Genomic DNA, 22,236 nt, shown 5'->3' with positions numbered 1-22,236 from the left:
ATATATACGGGGGGTGCGGTATATATACGGGGGGTGCGGTATATATACGGGGGGTGCGGTATATATACGGGGGGTGCGGTATATATACGGGGGGTGCGGTATATATACGGGGGGTGCGGTATATATACGGGGGGTGCGGTATATATACGGGGGGTGCGGTATATATACGGGGGGTGCGGTATATATACGGGGGGTGCGGTATATATACGGGGGGTGCGGTATATATACGGGGGGTGCGGTATATATACGGGGGGTGCGGTATATATACGGGGGGTGCGGTATATATACGGGGGGTGCGGTATATATACGGGGGGTGCGGTATATATACGGGGGGTGCGGTATATATACGGGGGGGTGCGGTATATACAGGCGCTCGGTGGGTAGGTTTCTGGGCGCGCGGTGTACGGTCACGCACCTGCAGCTCCTCGGACAGCTCGCCCAGCCCCCACACCTCCATGGCGTCTATGCAGAACTCCTCGGTGGTGGACAGCTGCGGGCTGTTATACGTCGTACATCGCGGCTTCGCTTTGCTGTGGCCTTTTCCAAAATTACTGTCGATCCAAAGTCCAAAATAGTCGTGCTGCCCCCCCATACCCTGAGGGGCAGAGGAGACAGGATATCAATACAGGGGGGCAGCACAGCCGCTTACACCCCCCCACCCCACCCCCCCTCCCCCCTCCCTGCCTGGGTCCCCCCCCTCACACACCCCTCTGCCTGCCCTGATCTGGCACATACATCACCCACCCCCCCCCCCCCCCCCCCCCCCCCCACCGGTCCTCACACACCCCCCTGCCCACACCTCTCTTTGAGGGGCCCTGTATTCTTTCGTGTTCCTCTGCTGCCATCTTGTGGTGTATTCAGGTAACAGCAGGATGTGACAAGCTGAAGGCTGACCGTAAACCTCCCATCATGCACTGCCCATCATGGGGGAAGGGGTGCAGGACTGAGATTTAACCCTTACGCCCGCCCCCAGTGGTGGAGGATGGGCCCGGACCCCAGGGGGCGCTCACCAGTCCGTTGGGCATGGTCTGCTGGCTGTGATTCAGGTACATGTAGTGCTGGTTGTAGCCGGTGTATGTGAAGACGTCCAGACGCGGCAGCGCGGTGAACAGGAAGCATCGGCTGTCACCTGGGGACACAACGCAGTGCGTCACAGCAGCACAGAGGGACTACAGCACAGAGCGACACAGCAGCACAGAGGGAGTGCAGCACAGAGCGACACAGCAGCACAGAGGGAGTGCAGCACAGAGCGTCACAGCAGCACAGAGGGACTGCAGCACAGAGTGACACAGCAGCACAGAGGGAGTGCAGCACAGAGCGTCACAGCAGCACAGAGCGACTGCAGCAGCACAGAGCGAGCGTGCAGCACGGCGCCGTACTTTATCCCCAGACCTTTACACCTCTCTTGTGACAGTTTGTTACAATGTGTCGGTGCAGTCACTGACAGCAGGAAGAGATCCTGGAGGTAAAGCGGCCGCGCTCCATCACAGCGGACTCACCCCGAAACTGCGGCTTCACCTCCCAGTTCTGTGCCGCGAATCCCCCGAAGATGAAGCCGCCGCCGTCCCTCAGCACCAGCAGGCTGGGTCCCTGGTCCACCACGTGGCCGCACAGCTGGAGAAGCTCTCGCCGTGGACCTGGGTGGAGAAGAGCAGCCGCCATTTGTGCTGCATCTCGGAGGGCAGGTGTGTGTTCAGGTACATGATGGCGGGCAGGTCCAGGAGGCTGACGAAGGACGGCGCCCTCCCCAGGTGGCAGCGCGGCACCGGGCAGCCGACATCTCCCTGCCGCAGGACCGAGAAACCAACGTCACGACCACTCGGAGGAGCGCAGAGACCATGGGCACCTTGTAGAGCCAGTCCTCGATGGCCGCCCTGGAAAAGGAGAGCTCCGCACCACCAGACAGGGGCGCACCTGCAACAGGAGAGCGAGAGGCGGCGTCAGGGACCAGAGAGGGGAGAGAGAGAGAGCGAGAGGCGGCGTCAGGGCCCAGAGAGGGGCGAGAGAGAGCGCGAGAGCGGCGTCAGGGCCCAGAGAGGGGCGAGAGAGCGAGCGCGAGGCGGCGTCAGGGCCCAGAGAGGGGAGAGAGAGAGCGCGAGAGCGGCGTCAGGGCCCAGAGAGGGGCGAGAGAGCGAGCGCGAGGCGGCGTCAGGGCCCAGAGAGAGGAGAGAGAGCGCGAGAGCGGCGTTAGGGCCCAGAGAGGGGCGAGAGAGAGCGCGAGAGTGGCGTCAGCGCCCAGAGAGGGCGAGAGAGAGCGCGAGAGCGGCGTCAGGGCCCAGAGAGGGGCGAGAGAGAGCGCGAGAGCGGCGTCAGGGCCCAGAGAGGGGCGAGAGAGAGCGCGAGAGCGGCGTCAGGGCCCAGAGAGGGGCGAGAGAGAGCGCGAGAGCGGCGTCAGGGCCAGAGAGGGGCGAGAGAGAGCGCGAGAGCGGCGTCAGGGCCCAGAGAGGGGCGAGAGAGAGCGAGAGGCGGCGTCAGGGCCCAGAGAGGGGCGAGAGAGAGCGAGAGGCGGCGTCAGGGCCCAGAGAGAGAGCGCGAGAGGCGGCATCAGGGCCCAGAGAGAGGAGACAGAGAGCGAGAGGCGGCATCAGGGCCCAGAGAGAAGAGACAGAGAGCGAGAGGCGGCGTCAGGGCCCAGAGAGGGGCGAGAGAGAGCGAGAGGTGTCGTCAGGGCCCAGAGAGGGGCGAGAGCGAGAGGCGGCGTCAGGGCCCAGAGAGGGGCGAGAGAGAGCGAGAGGTGTCGTCAGGGCCCAGAGAGGGGCGAGAGCGAGAGGCGGCGTCAGGCCCAGAGAGGGGCGAGAGAGAGAGCGCGAGAGGCGGCGTCAGGGCCCAGAGAGGGGCGAGAGCGAGAAGCGGCGTCAGGGCCCAGAGAGGGGCGAGAGAGAGAGCGCGAGAGGCGGCGTCAGGCCCAGAGAGAGAGAGCGCGAGAGGCGGCGTCAGGGCCCAGAGAGAGAGAGCGCGAGAGGCGGCGTCAGGGCCCAGAGAGAGAGAGCGCGAGAGGCGGCTTCAGGGCCCAGAGAGAGGAGAGAGAGAGCGCGAGAGGCGGCTTCAGGGCCCAGAGAGAGGAGAGAGAGAGCGCGAGAGGCGGCTTCAGGGCCCAGAGAGAGGAGAGAGAGAGCGCGAGAGGCGGCGTCAGGGCCCAGAGAGAGGAGAGAGAGAGCTGGGGGTCGGTGCCAGCGCTATATCCTTCCCTCTTTCCGTGTGGTCTCAGCCCCCGGTTCCGTGGTGCGATCCAGTCCATCAGTTCAGTAGGATCCGCTAACATCTGCAGAGCTCACGGATCTTGTCGGCCCCTCCCCCATTCAGGGGCTGCGCAGGGAGCGTCCACGAACCTCACCCCCGTGACCCCCGAGTTTCCAACACACAGGTACATCACATGACCACGGGGGGCTACACGACACAGCTCTGCGGTATCTCAGGTATGATTAACCCTTTGCCCCCTGGGCCGCTCACCGCTGGGCTCCTGTATCTGTGACATCAACTGTGCCGCCAGTGTGCGGACCCCGGAGCCGCAGTCCCGCGTGTTCTCCAGGCTCCACCCACAGAGTGCGTTCTGCTGCCGTAAGACGTGGATGGCCGCAGAGATGACATCTGCCAGGAACTGGAGGAGAAGACACAGATGAGACATAGGAGCCGCGGCCCCTCCCCCGAGCAGTGCCCCCGACATACCACCCCCCAACATTACTGCGGCCCCTCCCCGAGCACTGCCCCCCAACATAACTCCACCCCCCACATTACCGCAGCCCCTCCCCCGAGCATTACCCCCTGACATCACTCCACCCCCCACATTACCGCAGACCCTCCCCTGAGCATTGCCCCCGACATACCACCCCCCACATTACTGCGGCCCCTCCCCCGAGCACTGCCCCCCTTCATAACTCCACCCCCCACATTACTGCGGCCCCTCCCCGAGCACTGCCCCCTGACATAACTCCACCCCCCACATTACTGCGGCCCCTCCCCGAGCATTACCCCCTCGACATAACTCCACCCCCCACATTACCGCAGCCCTCCCCCGAGCATTGCCCCCCGACATAACTCCACCCCCCACATTACCGCGGCCCCTCCCCCGAGCATTGCCCCCCGACATAACTCCACCCCCCACATTACCGCGGCCCCTCCCCCGAGCATTGCCCCCCGACATAACTCCACCCCCCACATTACCGCGGCCCCTCCCCCGAGCATTGCCCCCGACATAACACCACCCCCCACATTACCGCGGACACTCACCTGCTGCACTCGCGGCCCCGCTACTTTCCCGCTGTTATCAGCCCCGATCATCGGCACTATGAGCGCGCTCTTCTCCTCGGCCGTTCCTCGCAGGAGCTCGATGATGAACACGACGTGCTGCTCGCGGGTCACCTCCGGAGCCGCGGGGTCACCGCTGACGTTCACGCTCTGGATCCCATGAAATATACGCTGAGACATGGATGGCGGGAGCGAGGGTCCGAGGGTGTCCTGGAGAGGTGGTGATAGAGGTCACAGCACATAATCCCCCCCACCCGACTACACCGGGGGCTGACGCCACTAATAGACACAATAATCCCCCCTGTCCCGTCTTAAAGGGCCGGTGCAGCCTCCGGAGCACGTGGCTGGAGCACTCTACTGTGCGCAGCTCTCTAGAGTCTCTCCTGGCTGATAACGGAGAACAATGGAGGCTGGGCACGTCCCGCAGCCCCCCGGGGTAGTACCTGCCGGCCGAGTCTCACCTGGAACGCCGCCAGCCCCACACATTTCTTGTTTTGGACTCTTGGAAACTTGTCAAAGCTCCTCTCGATCTGCTCCCGCTCCTCTGGGGGCCACCGCGCCGCTCGTCTCTGGTAACCGCTGCTCTCCGCGTTCCCCATCACCGAAGGCCTGCAACAGACGGGTGTGAGCCGCGGAGCCACAGAGGACGGGGAGGGGCCACAGATGAGGAGGACGGCGGTGGGGGAGGGCCACAAAAGAGGAGGGGGGGGGGGTCGAAGGAGGGGCCACAGAGGAAGAGGAGCTGGGCAGCGAGGACGTGCCAAAGAGGAGCGGGAGCGCGCCGAGGAGCAGGAGGAGGGCGGCAAAGTCCAGTCACCTCCAGAGCTGCACTCACTATTCTGCTGTTACACCATGTCTTATCCTCCAGAGCTGCACTCACTATTCTGCTGTTACATCATGTCTTATCCTCCAGTCACCTCCAGAGCTGCACTCACTATTCTGCTGTTACATCGTGTTTGATCCTCCAGAGCTGCGGTCACTATTCTGCTGTTACATTGTGTCTTAACCTCCAGAGCTGCACTCACTATTCTGCTGTTACACCATGTCTTATCCTCCAGAGCTGCACTCACTATTCTGCTGTTACATTGTGTCTGATCCTCCAGAGCTGCACTCACTATTCTGCTGTTACATTGTGTCTTATCCTCCAGAGCTGCACTCACTATTCTGCTGTTACATTGTGTCTTATCCTCCAGAGCAGCGGTCACTATTCTGCTGTTACATTGTGTCTTATCCTCCAGAGCTGCGGTCACTATTCTGATGTTACATTGTGTCTGATCCTCCAGAGCTGCACTCACTATTCTGCTGTTACATTGTCTGATCCTCCAGAGCTGCACTCACTATTCTGCTGTTACATTGTGTCTTATCCTCCAGAGCTGCACTCACTATTCTGCTGTTACATTGTGTCTCATCCTCCAGAGCTGCAGTCACTATTCTGCTGTTACACCATGTCTTATCCTCCAGAGCTGCACTCACTATTCTGCTGTTACATTGTGTCTGATCCTCCAGAGCTGCACTCACTATTCTGCTGTTACACCATGTCTTATCCTCCAGAGCCGCACTCACTATTCTGCTGTTACACCATGTCTTATCCTCCAGAGCTGCAGTCACTATTCTGCTGTTACACCATGTCTTATCCTCCAGAGCTGCACTCACTATTCTGCTGTTACATCGTGTCTTATCCTCCAGAGCTGCACTCACTATTCTGCTGTTACACCATGTCTTATCCTCCAGAGCCGCACTCACTATTCTGCTGTTAGATCGTGTCTTATCCTCCAGAGCTGCATTCAGTATTCTGCTGTTACATCGTGTCTTCTCCTCCAGAGCTGCAGTCACTATTCTGCTATTACATTGTGTCTTATCCTCCAGAGCTGCACTCACTATTCTGCTGTTACACTGTGTCTTATCCTCCAGAGCTGCACTCACTATTCTGCTGTTACATTGTGTCTCATCCTCCAGAGCTGCAGTCACTATTCTGCTGTTACATTGTGTCTTATCCTCCAGAGCTGCACTCACTATTCTGCTGTTACATCGTGTCTTCTCCTCCAGAGCTGCAGTCACTATTCTGCTATTACATTGTGTCTCATTCTCCAGAGCTGCACTCACTATTCTGCTGTTACATCGTGTCTTCTCCTCCAGAGCTGCAGTTACTATTCTGCTATTACATTGTGTCTCATTCTCCAGAGCTGCAGTCACTATTCTGCTGTTACATTGTGTCTTATCCTCCAGAGCTGCACTCACTATTCTGCTGTTACATCGTGTCTTCTCCTCCAGAGCTGCACTCACTATTCTGCTGTTACATCGTGTCTTCTCCTCCAGAGCTGCAGTCACTATTCTGCTATTACATTGTGTCTCATTCTCCAGAGCTGCAGTCACTATTCTGCTGTTACATTGTGTCTTATCCTCCAGAGCTGCACTCACTATTCTGCTGTTACATCGTGTCTTCTCCTCCAGAGCTGCAGTCACTATTCTGCTATTACATTGTGTCTCATTCTCCAGAGCTGCAGTCACTATTCTGCTGTTACATTGTGTCTTATCCTCCAGAGCTGCACTCACTATTCTGCTGTTACATCGTGTCTTCTCCTCCAGAGCTGCAGTCACTATTCTGCTATTACATTGTGTCTCATTCTCCAGAGCTGCAGTCACTATTCTGCTGTTACATTGTGTCTTATCCTCCAGAGCTGCACTCACTATTCTGCTGTTACATCGTGTCTTCTCCTCCAGAGCTGCAGTCACTATTCTGCTATTACATTGTGTCTCATTCTCCAGAGCTGCAGTCACTATTCTGCTGTTACATTGTGTCTTATCCTCCAGAGCTGCACTCACTATTCTGCTGTTACATCGTGTCTTCTCCTCCAGAGCTGCAGTCACTATTCTGCTATTACATTGTGTCTCATTCTCCAGAGCTGCAGTCACTATTCTGCTGTTACATTGTGTCTTATCCTCCAGAGCTGCAGTCACTATTCTGCTATTACATTGTGTCTCATTCTCCAGAGCTGCAGTCACTATTCTGCTGTTACATTGTGTCTTATCCTCCAGAGCTGCACTCACTATTCTGCTGTTACATTGTGTCTTCTCCTCCAGAGCTGCACTCACTATTCTGCTGTTACATCGTGTCTTCTCCTCCAGAGCTGCAGTCACTATTCTGCTGTTACATCGTGTCTTCTCCTCCAGAGCTGCAGTCACTATTCTGCTGTTACATTGTGTCTTCTCCTCCAGAGCTGCAGTCACTATTCTGCTGTTACATCGTGTCTTCTCCTCCAGAGCTGCAGTCACTATTCTGCTGTTACATTGTGTCTTATCCTCCAGAGCTGCAGTCACTATTCTGCTGTTACATCGTGTCTTCTCCTCCAGAGCTGCACTCACTATTCTGCTGTTACATCGTGTCTTCTCCTCCAGAGCTGCAGTCACTATTCTGCTATTACATTGTGTCTCATTCTCCAGAGCTGCAGTCACTATTCTGCTGTTACATTGTGTCTTATCCTCCAGAGCTGCACTCACTATTCTGCTGTTACATCGTGTCTTCTCCTCCAGAGCTGCAGTCACTATTCTGCTGTTACATTGTGTCTCATTCTCCAGAGCTGCAGTCACTATTCTGCTGTTACATTGTGTCTTATCCTCCAGAGCTGCACTCACTATTCTGCTGTTACATCGTGTCTTCTCCTCCAGAGCTGCAGTCACTATTCTGCTATTACATTGTGTCTCATTCTCCAGAGCTGCAGTCACTATTCTGCTGTTACATTGTGTCTTATCCTCCAGAGCTGCACTCACTATTCTGCTGTTACATCGTGTCTTCTCCTCCAGAGCTGCAGTCACTATTCTGCTATTACATTGTGTCTCATTCTCCAGAGCTGCACTCACTATTCTGCTGTTACATCGTGTCTTCTCCTCCAGAGCTGCAGTCACTATTCTGCTGTTACATTGTGTCTTCTCCTCCAGAGCTGCAGTCACTATTCTGCTGTTACATCGTGTCTTCTCCTCCAGAGCTGCACTCACTATTCTGCTGTTACATTGTGTCTTCTCCTCCAGAGCTGCAGTCACTATTCTGCTATTACATTGTGTCTCATTCTCCAGAGCTGCAGTCACTATTCTGCTGTTACATTGTGTCTTATCCTCCAGAGCTGCACTCACTATTCTGCTGTTACATCGTGTCTTCTCCTCCAGAGCTGCAGTCACTATTCTGCTATTACATTGTGTCTCATTCTCCAGAGCTGCAGTCACTATTCTGCTGTTACATCGTGTCTTCTCCTCCAGAGCTGCAGTCACTATTCTGCTATTACATTGTGTCTCATTCTCCGAGCTGCAGTCACTATTCTGCTGTTACATTGTGTCTTATCCTCCAGAGCTGCACTCACTATTCTGCTGTTACATCGTGTCTTCTCCTCCAGAGCTGCAGTCACTATTCTGCTGTTACATCGTGTCTTCTCCTCCAGAGCTGCAGTCACTATTCTGCTGTTACATTGTGTCTTCTCCTCCAGAGCTGCAGTCACTATTCTGCTATTACATTGTGTCTCATTCTCCAGAGCTGCAGTCACTATTCTGCTGTTACATTGTGTCTTATCCTCCAGAGCTGCACTCACTATTCTGCTGTTACATCGTGTCTTCTCCTCCAGAGCTGCAGTCACTATTCTGCTGTTACATTGTGTCTTCTCCTCCAGAGCTGCAGTCACTATTCTGCTGTTACATCGTGTCTTCTCCTCCAGAGCTGCACTCACTATTCTGCTGTTACATCGTGTCTTCTCCTCCAGAGCTGCAGTCACTATTCTGCTGTTACATCGTGTCTTCTCCTCCAGAGCTGCAGTCACTATTCTGCTGTTACACCGTGTCTTCTCCTCCAGAGCTGCAGTCACTATTCTGCTGTTACATCGTGTCTTCTCCTCCAGAGCTGCACTCACTATTCTGCTGTTACATCGTGTCTTCTCCTCCAGAGCTGCAGTCACTATTCTGCTGTTACATCGTGTCTTCTCCTCCAGAGCTGCACTCACTATTCTGCTGTTACATCGTGTCTTCTCCTCCAGAGCTGCACTCACTATTCTGCTGTTACATCGTGTCTTCTCCTCCAGAGCAGCGGTCACTATTCTGCTGTTACACCGTGTCTTATCCTCCAGTCACCTCCAGAGCTGCGGTCTCCGGCGGTCCACTCCAGATTGATGGGAGCAGAATGTTTCCACTATAAATATTACAAACAATCACAAGCTTCTGTATCTCGGCTGAAGATCATACGCTTAACCCTGTGACTGCCGGAGAAGAGACAAGATCACACAGCGCCAGTGCAAGGGTTAGGCCGGCGTCTCACTTGCGGGTTTCTGGCAGTAGAGCAATGGAACCGGACACATGTTAGTGAACGATTCCGCTCTCATCTGCGAGTCCAGATCGGACGGAGAAAACAATCGCAGCTGCTGCTTTTTTGCGAGTTTCTCGCACCATTTGTCCCAATGATTTCCTATGGAAGGGGATTAAAAGTAGCATCACGCGCACCAGCGGTCACATCTGCGAGTGCGGCAGCAACGTCGCTCATTAAATAATCAGATGAATGTGACCTCCATTCCCAAAGGTAAATTAACTGACACATGTGACACACGCGCGCCACACACGCGCGCCATACACGCGCGCCACACACGCGCGCCACACGCGCGCGCCACACGCGCGCGCCACACGCGCGCGCCACACGCGCGCGCCACACGCGCGCGACACACGCACGCGACACACGCACGCGACACACGCACGCGACACACACACGCGACACACACACGCGACACACACACGCGACACACACACGCGACACACACACGCGACACACACACGCGACACACACACGCGACACACACACGCGACACACACACGCGACACACACACGCGACACACACACGCGCCACACACACGCGCGCGACACACACACGCGACACACACACGCGAACAAAAAGCATCACACTCGCACCTAACGTGAACTAAAATCAGCCGAGTATTTTTCAGCCCAGTCGGACCGATTTTACTCGCATAGATGTGTTTCCAGCCTTATATAAAGACTTAGCGGCCTATACCCCCCTCCCTCAGTCACAGCCCCGGAGGTATATACTCCTGTACACACACACACACATCCCTCGAGGTATATACTCCTGTACACACACACACACAGCCCTCGAGGTATATACTCCTGTACACACACAGCCCTCGAGGTATATACTCCTGTACACACACAGCCCTCGAGGTATATACTCCTGTACACACACAGCCCTCGAGGTATATACTCCTGTACACACACAGCCCTCGAGGTATATACTCCTGTACACACACACACAGCCCTCGAGGTATATACTCCTGTACACACACACACAGCCCTCGAGGTATATACTCCTGTACACACACACACAGCCCTCGAGGTATATACTCCTGTACACACACACACACAGCCCTCGAGGTATATACTCCTGCACACACACACACAGCCCTCGAGGTATATACTCCTGCACACACACACACAGCCCTCGAGGTATATACTCCTGTACACACACAGCCCTCGAGGTATATACTCCTGTACACACACACACAGCCCTCGAGGTATATACTCCTGTACACACACACACAGCCCTCGAGGTATATACTCCTGTACACACACACACAGCCCTCGAGGTATATACTCCTGTACACACACACACACAGCCCTCGAGGTATATACTCCTGCACACACACACACAGCCCTCGAGGTATATACTCCTGTACACACACACACAGCCCTCGAGGTATATACTCCTGTACACACACAGCCCTCGAGGTATATACTCCTGCACACACACACACAGCCCTCGAGGTATATACTCCTGTACACACACACAGCCCTCGAGGTATATACTCCTGTACACACACAGCCCTCGAGGTATATACTCCTGTACACACACACATCCCTGGAGGTATATACTCCTGTACACACACACACAGCTCTGGAGGTCTATACTCCTGTACACACACACAGCTCTGGAGGTATATACTCCTGTACACACACACAGCTCTGGAGGTATATACTCCTGTACACACACAGCTCTGGAGGTCTATACTCCTGTACACACACACAGCTCTGGAGGTATATACTCCTATACACACACAGCTCTGGAGGTCTATACTCCTGTACACACACACACAGCTCTGGAGGTATATACTCCTGTACACACACAGCTCTGGAGGTATATACTCCTGTACACACACACACAGCTCTGGAGGTATATACTCCTGTACACACACACACAGCTCTGGAGGTATATACTCCTGTACACACACACACAGCTCTGGAGGTCTATACTCCTGTACACACACACAGCTCTGGAGGTATATACTCCTGTACACACACACACAGCTCTGGAGGTCTATACTCCTGTACACACACACAGCTCTGGAGGTATATACTCCTGTACACACACAGCTCTGGAGGTATATACTCCTGTACACACACACACAGCTCTGGAGGTATATACTCCTGTACACACACACACAGCTCTGGAGGTATATACTCCTGTACACACACACACAGCTCTGGAGGTCTATACTCCTGTACACACACACAGCTCTGGAGGTATATACTCCTGTACACACACACAGCTCTGGAGGTCTATACTCCTGTACACACACACAGCTCTGGAGGTCTATACTCCTGTACACATACACAGCTCTGGAGGTATATACTCCTGTACACACACACACAGCTCTGGAGGTCTATACTCCTGTACACATACACAGCTCTGGAGGTCTATACTCCTGTACACACACACACAGCTCTGGAGGTCTATACTCCTGTACACACACACACAGCTCTGGAGGTATATACTCCTGTACACACACAGCTCTGGAGGTATATACTCCTGTACACACACACAGCTCTGGAGGTATATACTCCTGTACACACACACAGCTCTGGAGGTATATACTCCTGTACACACACAGCCCTCGAGGTATATACTCCTGTACACATACACACAGCTCTGGAGGTCTATACTCCTGTACACACACACACAGCTCTGGAGGTATATACTCCTGTACACACACAGCTCTGGAGGTATATACTCCTGTACACACACACACAGCTCTGGAGGTATATACTCCTGTACACACACAGCTCTGGAGGTATATACTCCTGTACACACACACACAGCTCTGGAGGTATATACTCCTGTACACACACACAGCTCTGGAGGTATATACTCCTGTACACACACACAGCTCTGGAGGTATATACTCCTGTACACACACACAGCTCTGGAGGTATATACTCCTGTACACACACAGCTCTGGAGGTATATACTCCTGTACACACACAGCTCTGGAGGTCTATACTCCTGTACACACACACACAGCTCTGGAGGTATATACTCCTGTACACACACAGCTCTGGAGGTATATACTCCTATACACACACAGCTCTGGAGGTCTATACTCCTGTACACACACACAGCTCTGGAGGTCTATACTCCTGTACACACACACAGCTCTGGAGGTATATACTCCTGTACACACACAGCTCTGGAGGTCTATACTCCTGTACACACACACAGCTCTGGAGGTCTATACTCCTGTACACACACAGCTCTGGAGGTATATACTCCTATACACACACAGCTCTGGAGGTCTATACTCCTGTACACACACACAGCTCTGGAGGTCTATACTCCTGTACACACACACAGCTCTGGAGGTCTATACTCCTGTACACACACAGCTCTGGAGGTCTATACTCCTGTACACACACACACAGCTCTGGAGGTCTATACTCCTGTACACACACACAGCTCTGGAGGTATATACTCCTGTACACACACAGCTCTGGAGGTCTATACTCCTGTACACACACGCACAGCTCTGGAGGTATATACTCCTGTACACACGCACAGCTCTGGAGGTATATACTCCTGTACACACACAGCTCTGGAGGTCTATACTCCTGTACACACACGCACAGCTCTGGAGGTCTATACTCCTGTACACACACGCACAGCTCTGGAGGTATATACTCCTGTACACACACAGCTCTGGAGGTCTATACTCCTGTACACACACGCACAGCTCTGGAGGTATATACTCCTGTACACACGCACAGCTCTGGAGGTATATACTCCTGTACACACACACAGCTCTGGAGGTCTATACTCCTGTACACACACACAGCTCTGGAGGTCTATACTCCTGTACACACACAGCTCTGGAGGTATATACTCCTATACACACACAGCTCTGGAGGTATATACTCCTGTACACACACAGCTCTGGAGGTATATACTCCTGTACACACACAGCTCTGGAGGTATATACTCCTGTACACACACAGCTCTGGAGGTATATACTCCTGTACACACACAGCTCTGGAGGTATATACTCCTGTACACACACAGCTCTGGAGGTATATACTCCTGTACACACACACACAGCTCTGGAGGTATATACTCCTGTACACACACAGCTCTGGAGGTATATACTCCTGTACACACACAGCTCTGGAGGTATATACTCCTATACACACACAGCTCTGGAGGTATATACTCCTATACACACACAGCTCTGGAGGTATATACTCCTATACACACACAGCTCTGGAGGTCTATACTCCTATACACACACAGCTCTGGAGGTATATACTCCTGTACACACACACACAGCTCTGGAGGTATATACTCCTGTACACACACACAGCTCTGGAGGTATATACTCCTGTACACACACACAGCTCTGGAGGTATATACTCCTGTACACACACAGCTCTGGAGGTATATACTCCTGTACACACACAGCTCTGGAGGTATATACTCCTGTACACACACACAGCTCTGGAGGTATATACTCCTGTACACACACACACAGCTCTGGAGGTCTATACTCCTGTACACACACACAGCTCTGGAGGTCTATACTCCTGTACACACACACAGCTCTGGAGGTATATACTCCTGTACACACACACAGCTCTGGAGGTATATACTCCTGTACACACAGCTCTGGAGGTCTATACTCCTGTACACACACAGCTCTGGAGGTATATACTCCTGTACACACACAGCTCTGGAGGTCTATACTCCTGTGCACACACACAGCTCTGGAGGTATATACTCCTGTACACACACACAGCTCTGGAGGTATATACTCCTGTACACACACACAGCTCTGGAGGTATATACTCCTGTACACACACAGCTCTGGAGGTCTATACTCCTGTACACACACACAGCTCTGGAGGTATATACTCCTGTACACACACAGCTCTGGAGGTCTATACTCCTGTACACACACACAGCTCTGGAGGTCTATACTCCTGTACACACACAGCTCTGGAGGTCTATACTCCTGTGCACACACACAGCTCTGGAGGTATATACTCCTGTACACACACACAGCTCTGGAGGTCTATACTCCTGTACACACACACAGCTCTGGAGGTCTATACTCCTGTACACACACACAGCTCTGGAGGTATATACTCCTGTACACACACACAGCTCTGGAGGTATATACTCCTGTACACACACACACAGCTCTGGAGGTATATACTCCTGTGCACACACACAGCTCTGGAGGTATATACTCCTGTACACACACAGCTCTGGAGGTCTATACTCCTGTACACACACACAGCTCTGGAGGTATATACTCCTGTACACACACACAGCTCTGGAGGTATATACTCCTGTACACACACACACAGCTCTGGAGGTATATACTCCTGTGCACACACACAGCTCTGGAGGTATATACTCCTGTACACACACACAGCTCTGGAGGTCTATACTCCTGTACACACAGCTCTGGAGGTATATACTCCTGTACACACACAGCTCGGGAGGTATATACTCCTGTACACACACAGCTCTGGAGGTATATACTCCTGTACACACACAGCTCTGGAGGTCTATACTCCTGTACACACACACAGCTCTGGAGGTATATACTCCTGTACACACACACAGCTCGGGAGGTATATACTCCTGTACACACACAGCTCTGGAGGTCTATACTCCTGTACACACACAGCTCTGGAGGTCTATACTCCTGTACACACAGCTCTGGAGGTCTATACTCCTGTACACACACACAGCTCTGGAGGTCTATACTCCTGTACACACACACAGCTCTGGAGGTATATACTCCTGTACACACACACACAGCTCTGGAGGTATATACTCCTGTACACACACACACAGCTCTGGAGGTCTATACTCCTGTACACACACACAGCTCTGGAGGTATATACTCCTGTACACACACAGCTCTGGAGGTATATACTCCTGTACACACACACAGCTCTGGAGGTATATACTCCTGTACACACACCGCTCTGGAGGTATATACTCCTGTACACACACACAGCTCTGGAGGTATATACTCCTGTACACACACACAGCTCTGGAGGTATATACTCCTGTACACACACACAGCTCTGGAGGTATATACTCCTGTACACACACACAGCTCTGGAGGTATATACTCCTGTACACACACACAGCTCTGGAGGTATATACTCCTGTACACACACACCGCTCTGGAGGTATATACTCCTGTACACACACACAGCTCTGGAGGTATATACTCCTGTACACACACACAGCTCTGGAGGTATATACTCCTGTACACACACAGCTCTGGAGGTATATACTCCTGTACACACACACAGCTCTGGAGGTATATACTCCTGTACACACACCGCTCTGGAGGTATATACTCCTGTACACACACACAGCTCTGGAGGTATATACTCCTGTACACACACACAGCTCTGGAGGTATATACTCCTGTACACACACACAGCTCTGGAGGTATATACTCCTGTACACACACACAGCTCTGGAGGTATATACTCCTGTACACACACACAGCTCTGGAGGTATATACTCCTGTACACACACACCGCTCTGGAGGTATATACTCCTGTACACACACACAGCTCTGGAGGTATATACTCCTGTACACACACACAGCTCTGGAGGTATATACTCCTGTACACACACACAGCTCTGGAGGTATATACTCCTGTACACACACACAGCTCTGGAGGTATATACTCCTGTACACACACACAGCTCTGGAGGTATATACTCCTGTACACACACACAGCTCTGGAGGTATATACTCCTGTACACACACACAGCTCTGGAGGTATATACTCCTGTACACACACACAGCTCTGGAGGTATATACTCCTGTACACACACACACACAGCTCTGGAGGTATATACTCCTGTACACACACAGCTCTGGAGGTATATACTCCTGTACACACACACAGCTCTGGAGGTATATACTCCTGTACACACACACCGCTCTGGAGGTATATACTCCTGTACACACACACAGCTCTGGAGGTATATACTCCTGTACACACACACAGCTCTGGAGGTATATACTCCTGTACACACACACAGCTCTGGAGGTATATACTCCTGTACACACACACACAGCTCTGGAGGTATATACTCCTGTACACACACACACAGCTCTGGAGGTATATACTCCTGTACACACATTACACACCGCACACTTCACCTTCTTTCCTCTCGCGATTTGATAAGCTCCGCCCACCATTTCAGTGACGTCACTTCGCCGCCCAGAGCCCGCCCTATTCATTTATTGCAGCGAGGGAGGAGGTGTGAATGGCAGGCCTCTCGTCCAATCAGTATTGAGCAGAAGGCGGAGACAACTGGAGGGCGGAAAACAGGACTTCGCCATCTTTGAGACTGGCGGCTCAGCTGGGTCCTAGTGCCCTCACATCTCTCTCCTGTATGGTGGAGACCCCCGTCCTCCCCCACAAGCCTCACATTATACTGGGCTGCTGCCAGTGTCTCCATGGTGACCACAGAACACTGGAAATTATACAAGATAAGCGGCCCCCAAAAAATAATGTCACCCCAAACCCCAGAGCCCATCCACGAGCCCAACCCCCGACACCGCAGCCCCCAGAGACACCCTACAACATCTCACCTCTGTCCTCTCCACAGTGCTGCATCCCCCTAAATCTCCTCCTCATCTCTATCACCTACCCGTCCTCTCCACAGTGCTGCATCCCCTACATCTCCTCATCTCTATCACCTACCCATCCTCTCCACAGTGCTGCACCCCCTACATCTCCTCCTCATCTCTATCACCTACCCGTCCTCTCCACAGTGCTGCACCCCCTGCATCTCCTCCTCATCTCTATCACCTACCCGTCCTCTCCACAGTGCTGCACCACCCTACATCTCCTCCTCATCTCTATCACCCTACCCGTCCTCTCCACAGTGCTGCACCCCCTACATCTCCCCCTCATCTTTATCACCCTACCCGTCCTCTCCACAGTGCTGCACCCCCTGCATCTCCTCCTCATCTCTATCACCTACCCGTCCTCTCCACAGTGCTGCACCACCCTACATCTCCTCCTCATCTCTATCACCCTACCCGTCCTCTCCACAGTGCTGCACCCCCTACATCTCCTCATCTCTATAACCTACCCGTCCTCTCCACAGTGCTGCACCCCCTACATCTCCTCATCTCTATCACCTACCCGTCCTCTCCACAGTGCTGCACCCCCTACATCTCCTCCTCATCTCTATCACCTACCCTTCCTCTCCACAGTGCTGCACCGCCCTACATCTCCTCCTCATCTCTATCACCTACCCGTCCTCTCCACAGTGCTGCATCCCCTACATCTCCTCATCTCTATCACCTACCCGTCCTCTCCACAGTGCTGCACCTCCCTACATCTCCTCCTCATCTATCACCTACCCGTCCTCTCCACAGTGCTGCACCCCCTACATCTCCTCCTCATCTCTATCACCTACCCGTCCTCTCCACAGTGCTGCACCTCCCTACATCTCCTCCTCATCTATCACCTACCCGTCCTCTCCATAGTGCTGCACCCCCCTACATCTCCTCCTCATCTCTATCACCTACCCATCCTCTCCACAGTGCTGCACCCCCTACATCTCCTCCTCATCTCTATCACCTACCCGTCCTCTCCACAGTGCTGCATCCCCTACATCTCCTCATCTCTATCACCTACCCGTCCTCTCCACAGTGCTGCACCGCCTACATCTCCTCCTCATCTCTATCACCCACCTGTCCTCTCCACAGGGCTGCACCCCCCTACATCTCCTCCTCATCTCTATCACCTACCCGTCCTCTCCACAGTGCTGCACCCCCCTACATCTCCTCCTCATCTCTATCACCCACCCGTCCTCTCCACAGTGCTGCACCCCCCTACATCTCCTCCTCATCTCTATCACCCACCCGTCCTCTCCACAGTGCTGCACCCCCCTAAATCTCCTCCTCATCTCTATCACCCACCCGTCCTCTCCACAGTGCTGCACCGCCCTACATCTCCTCCTCATCTCTATCACCTACCCGTCCTCTCCACAGTGCTGCACCGCCCTACATCTCCTCCTCATCTCTATCACCTACCCGTCCTCTCCACAGTGCTGCACCACCCTACATCTCCTCCTCATCTCTATCACCTACCTGTCCTCTCCACAGTGCTACACCACCCTACATCTCCTCCTCATCTCTATCACCCTACCCGTCCTCTCCACAGTGCTGCACCACCCTACATCTCCTCCTCATCTCTATCACCCTACCCGTCCTCTCCACAGTGCTGCACCACCCTACATCTCCTCCTCATCTCTATCACCCTACCCGTCCTCTCCACAGTGCTGCACCACCCTACATCTCCTCCTCATCTCTATCACCTACCCATCCTCTCCACAGTGCTGCACCCCCCTACATCTCCTCCTCATCTCTATCACCTACCCGTCCTCTCCACAGTGCTGCACCGCCCTACATCTCCTCATCTCTATCACCTACCCGTCCTCTCCACAGTGCTGCACCGCCCTACATCTTCTCCCCATCTCTATCACCTACCCGTCCTCTCCACAGTGCTGCACCGCCCTACATCTTATACTACTTTACCTATGTTCTCAGTTCTGGTAGTAATATAAGACTTGCGTCCTCTTCTCTCATCTCCAGGACTTTACTTGTGCTGTTTCAGTTCTCTGGAGTGCACTTCACCTGACAATTACACGACAGTTGAACAGTTTGGGGTCCTCCAGACAATTCTGTCTTTTCCATGAATCTCCTCCTGTTATTCCTCAGACGAGTGTATAATGAATAGAGAATCTCAGACAGTGACGAGGGGAGAAATAAGGATTGTTACGTGTAATAATAATCTTCTCCTCACACTTGGCTTTCGGCACAGATCGCTCCTTTGCACAATTCCAGCTTTGCAGAGCTTTGGCATTCTAGGGGTTAATGTGCGGAGGTAATGTGGAGATATTTCACCCCATGCTCCCCCCTCCACAAGTTGGATTGGTTGATGGGCACTTTTTGGCACCATACGGTCACGCTGCTCCCACAGCAGCTCTATAGGGTTGAGATCTGGTGACTGGGTCCCTCCATTACAGATAGATACCAGCTGCCGACTTCTCCCCTAAATAGTTCATGCATAATTTGGAGGTAGCTTTGGGTCATTGTCCTGTTGTAGGATGAAATTGGCTCCAATCAAGCGCTGTCCACAGGGTATGGCATGGCGGTGTAAAATGGAGGGATAGCCTTTCTTATTCACAATCCCTTTTACCTTGTACAAATCTCCCATTTTACCAGCACAAAGCAACCCCAGACCATCACATTACCTCCACCATGCTTGACTGAGGGCGTCAGGCATCTTTCAGCATCTTTTCAGTAGTTAAACGTCTCACAATGTTCTTCTGTGTGATCCAAACACCTCAAGCTTCGATTTGTCCGTCCATAACACTTTTCTCCAATCTTCCTCTGTCCAATGTCTGTGTTCTTTTGCCCATATTAATCTTTTCCTTTTATTAGCCAGTCTCAGATATGGCTTTTCTTTGCTCCTCTGCCCTGAAGGCCGGCATCCCGGAGTCTCCTCTTCACTGTAGACGGTGACACTGGCATGTTGCGGGTGCTATGTAATGAAGCTGCAGTTGAGGACCTGTGAGGTGTGGATTTCTCACACTAGAGACTGTAATGTATGTGTCTTGTTGCTCAGCTGTGCAGCGCGGCCTCCACTTCTCTCTACTCTGGTTACAGCCTGTTTGTGCTCTCCTCAGTTGTGCAGCGCGGCCTCCACTTCTCTCTACTCTGGTTACAGCCTGTTTGTGCTCTCCTCAGTTGTGCAGCGCGGCCTCCACTTCTCTCTACTCTGGTTACAGCCTGTTTGTGCTCTCCTCAGTTGTGCAGCGCGGCCTCCACTTCTCTCTACTCTGGTTACAGCCTGTTTGTGCTCTCCTCAGTTGTGTAGCGTGGCCTCCACTTCTCTCTACTCTGGTTACAGCCTGTTTGTGCTCTCCTCAGTTGTGCAGCGCGGCCTCCACTTCTCTCTACTCTGGTTACAGCCTGTTTGTGCTCTCCTCAGTTGTGCAGTGCGGCCTCCACTTCTCTCTACTCTGGTTACAGCCTGTTTGTGCTCTCCTCAGTTGTGTAGCGTGGCCTCCACTTCTCTCTACTCTGGTTACAGCCTGTTTGTGCTCTCCTCAGTTGTGCAGCGCGGCCTCCACTTCTCTCTACTCTGGTTACAGCCTGTTTGTGCTCTCCTCAGTTGTGCAGCGCGGCCCCCACTTCTCTCTACTCTGATTACAGCCTGTTTGTGCTCTCCTCAGTTGTGCAGCGCGGCCTCCACTTCTCTCTACTCTGGTTACAGCCTGTTTGTGCTCTCCTCAGTTGTGCAGCGTGGCCTCCACTTCTCTCTACTCTGGTTACAGCCTGTTTGTGCTCTCCTCTGTTGTGCAGCGCGGCCTCCACTTCCCTCTACTCTGGTTACAGCCTGTTTATGCTCTCCTCAGTTGTGCAGCGCGGCCCCCACTTCTCTCTACTCTGGTTACAGCCTGTTTGTGCTCTTCTCAGTTGTGCAGTGCGGCCTCCACTTCTCTCTACTCTGGTTACAGCCTGTTTGTGCTCTCCTCAGTTGTGCAGCGCAGCCTCCACTTCTCTCTACTCTGGTTACAGCCTGTTTGTGCTCTCCTCAGTTGTGCAGCGCGGCCTCCACTTCTCTCTACTCTGGTTACAGCCTGTTTGTGCTCTCCTCTGTTGTGCAGCGCGGCCTCCACTTCCCTCTACTCTGGTTACAGCCTGTTTATGCTCTCCTCAGTTGTGCAGCGCGGCCCCCACTTCTCTCTACTCTGGTTACAGCCTGTTTGTGCTCTCCTCAGTTGTGCAGTGCGGCCTCCACTTCTCTCTACTCTGGTTACAGCCTGTTTGTGCTCTCCTCAGTTGTGCAGCGCGGCCTCCACTTCTCTCTACTCTGGTTACAACCTGTTTGTGCTCTCCTCAGTTGTGCAGCGCGGCCTCCACTTCTCTCTACTCTGGTTACAGCCTGTTTGTGCTCTCCTCAGTTGTGCAGCGCGGCCTCCACTTCTCTCTACTCTGGTTACAGCCTGTTTGTGCTCTCCTCTGAAGGGAGTAGTACACACCGCTGTAGGAAATCTTCAGTTTCTTGGCAATTTCTCTCATGGAATATCCTTCATTTCTAAGAACAAGAATAGACTGTCGAGTTTCACAGGAAAGTTCTCTTTTTCTGGCCATTTTGAGAGTTTAATGGAAGCAACAAATGTAATGCTCCAGATTCTCAACTAGCTCAAAGGAAGGTCAGTTTTATAGCTTCTCTAATCAGCAAAACTGTTTTCAGCTGTGCTAACATACTTGCACAAGGGTTTTCAAGGGATTTCTAAACATCCATTAGCCTTCTAACACAGCAAACACAATGCACCATTAGACACTGGAGTGGTGGTTGTTGGAAATGGACCTCTATACACCTATAGAGATATTGCACTAAACACCGGACGTCTGCAGCCAGAATAGTCATTTACCACATAACAATGTATAGAGGGGATTTCTGTGTAATGTAATGTGAGCTTCATTGACAAAAAATAAGGAAATTGTGTGATTGTGCATGTGTTCCCTGAATTGTGCAGCGCTGCGGCATTTGCTGGTGATACATAGGGAGTATAATTCTTGTACTGTAGGTGAGGCGGTAATATTCCATCT

The 22,236-nt window shown here is 53.0% G+C and overlaps 1 protein-coding gene across 1 annotated transcript in view; it reads right to left on the bottom strand.

The window, feature by feature from the left end:
* LOC142254410 (MTOR-associated protein MEAK7-like) overlaps positions 1-16,812 on the bottom strand; it is a 36,213-nt gene extending 19,401 nt beyond the window's left edge. Inside the window, 9 exon segments of the mRNA XM_075325452.1 lie at positions 406-595; positions 1,011-1,129; positions 1,500-1,619; positions 1,622-1,807; positions 1,810-1,914; positions 3,451-3,598; positions 4,228-4,455; positions 4,707-4,854; positions 16,756-16,812. Coding sequence (XP_075181567.1) covers positions 406-595; positions 1,011-1,129; positions 1,500-1,619; positions 1,622-1,807; positions 1,810-1,914; positions 3,451-3,598; positions 4,228-4,455; positions 4,707-4,844 — 1,234 coding nt within the window. The 5' untranslated portion in view covers positions 4,845-4,854; positions 16,756-16,812.
* Between the last annotated feature and the right edge of the window lie 5,424 nt (positions 16,813-22,236).

The sequence above is a fragment of the Anomaloglossus baeobatrachus genome, chromosome 10 (genome assembly GCF_048569485.1).
Source record: "Anomaloglossus baeobatrachus isolate aAnoBae1 chromosome 10, aAnoBae1.hap1, whole genome shotgun sequence".
Lineage (NCBI taxonomy): Eukaryota > Metazoa > Chordata > Amphibia > Anura > Aromobatidae > Anomaloglossus > Anomaloglossus baeobatrachus.
The sequence above is the reverse complement of the archived record's forward strand: the minus strand, read 5'-3'. Positions and strand labels throughout refer to the sequence as shown.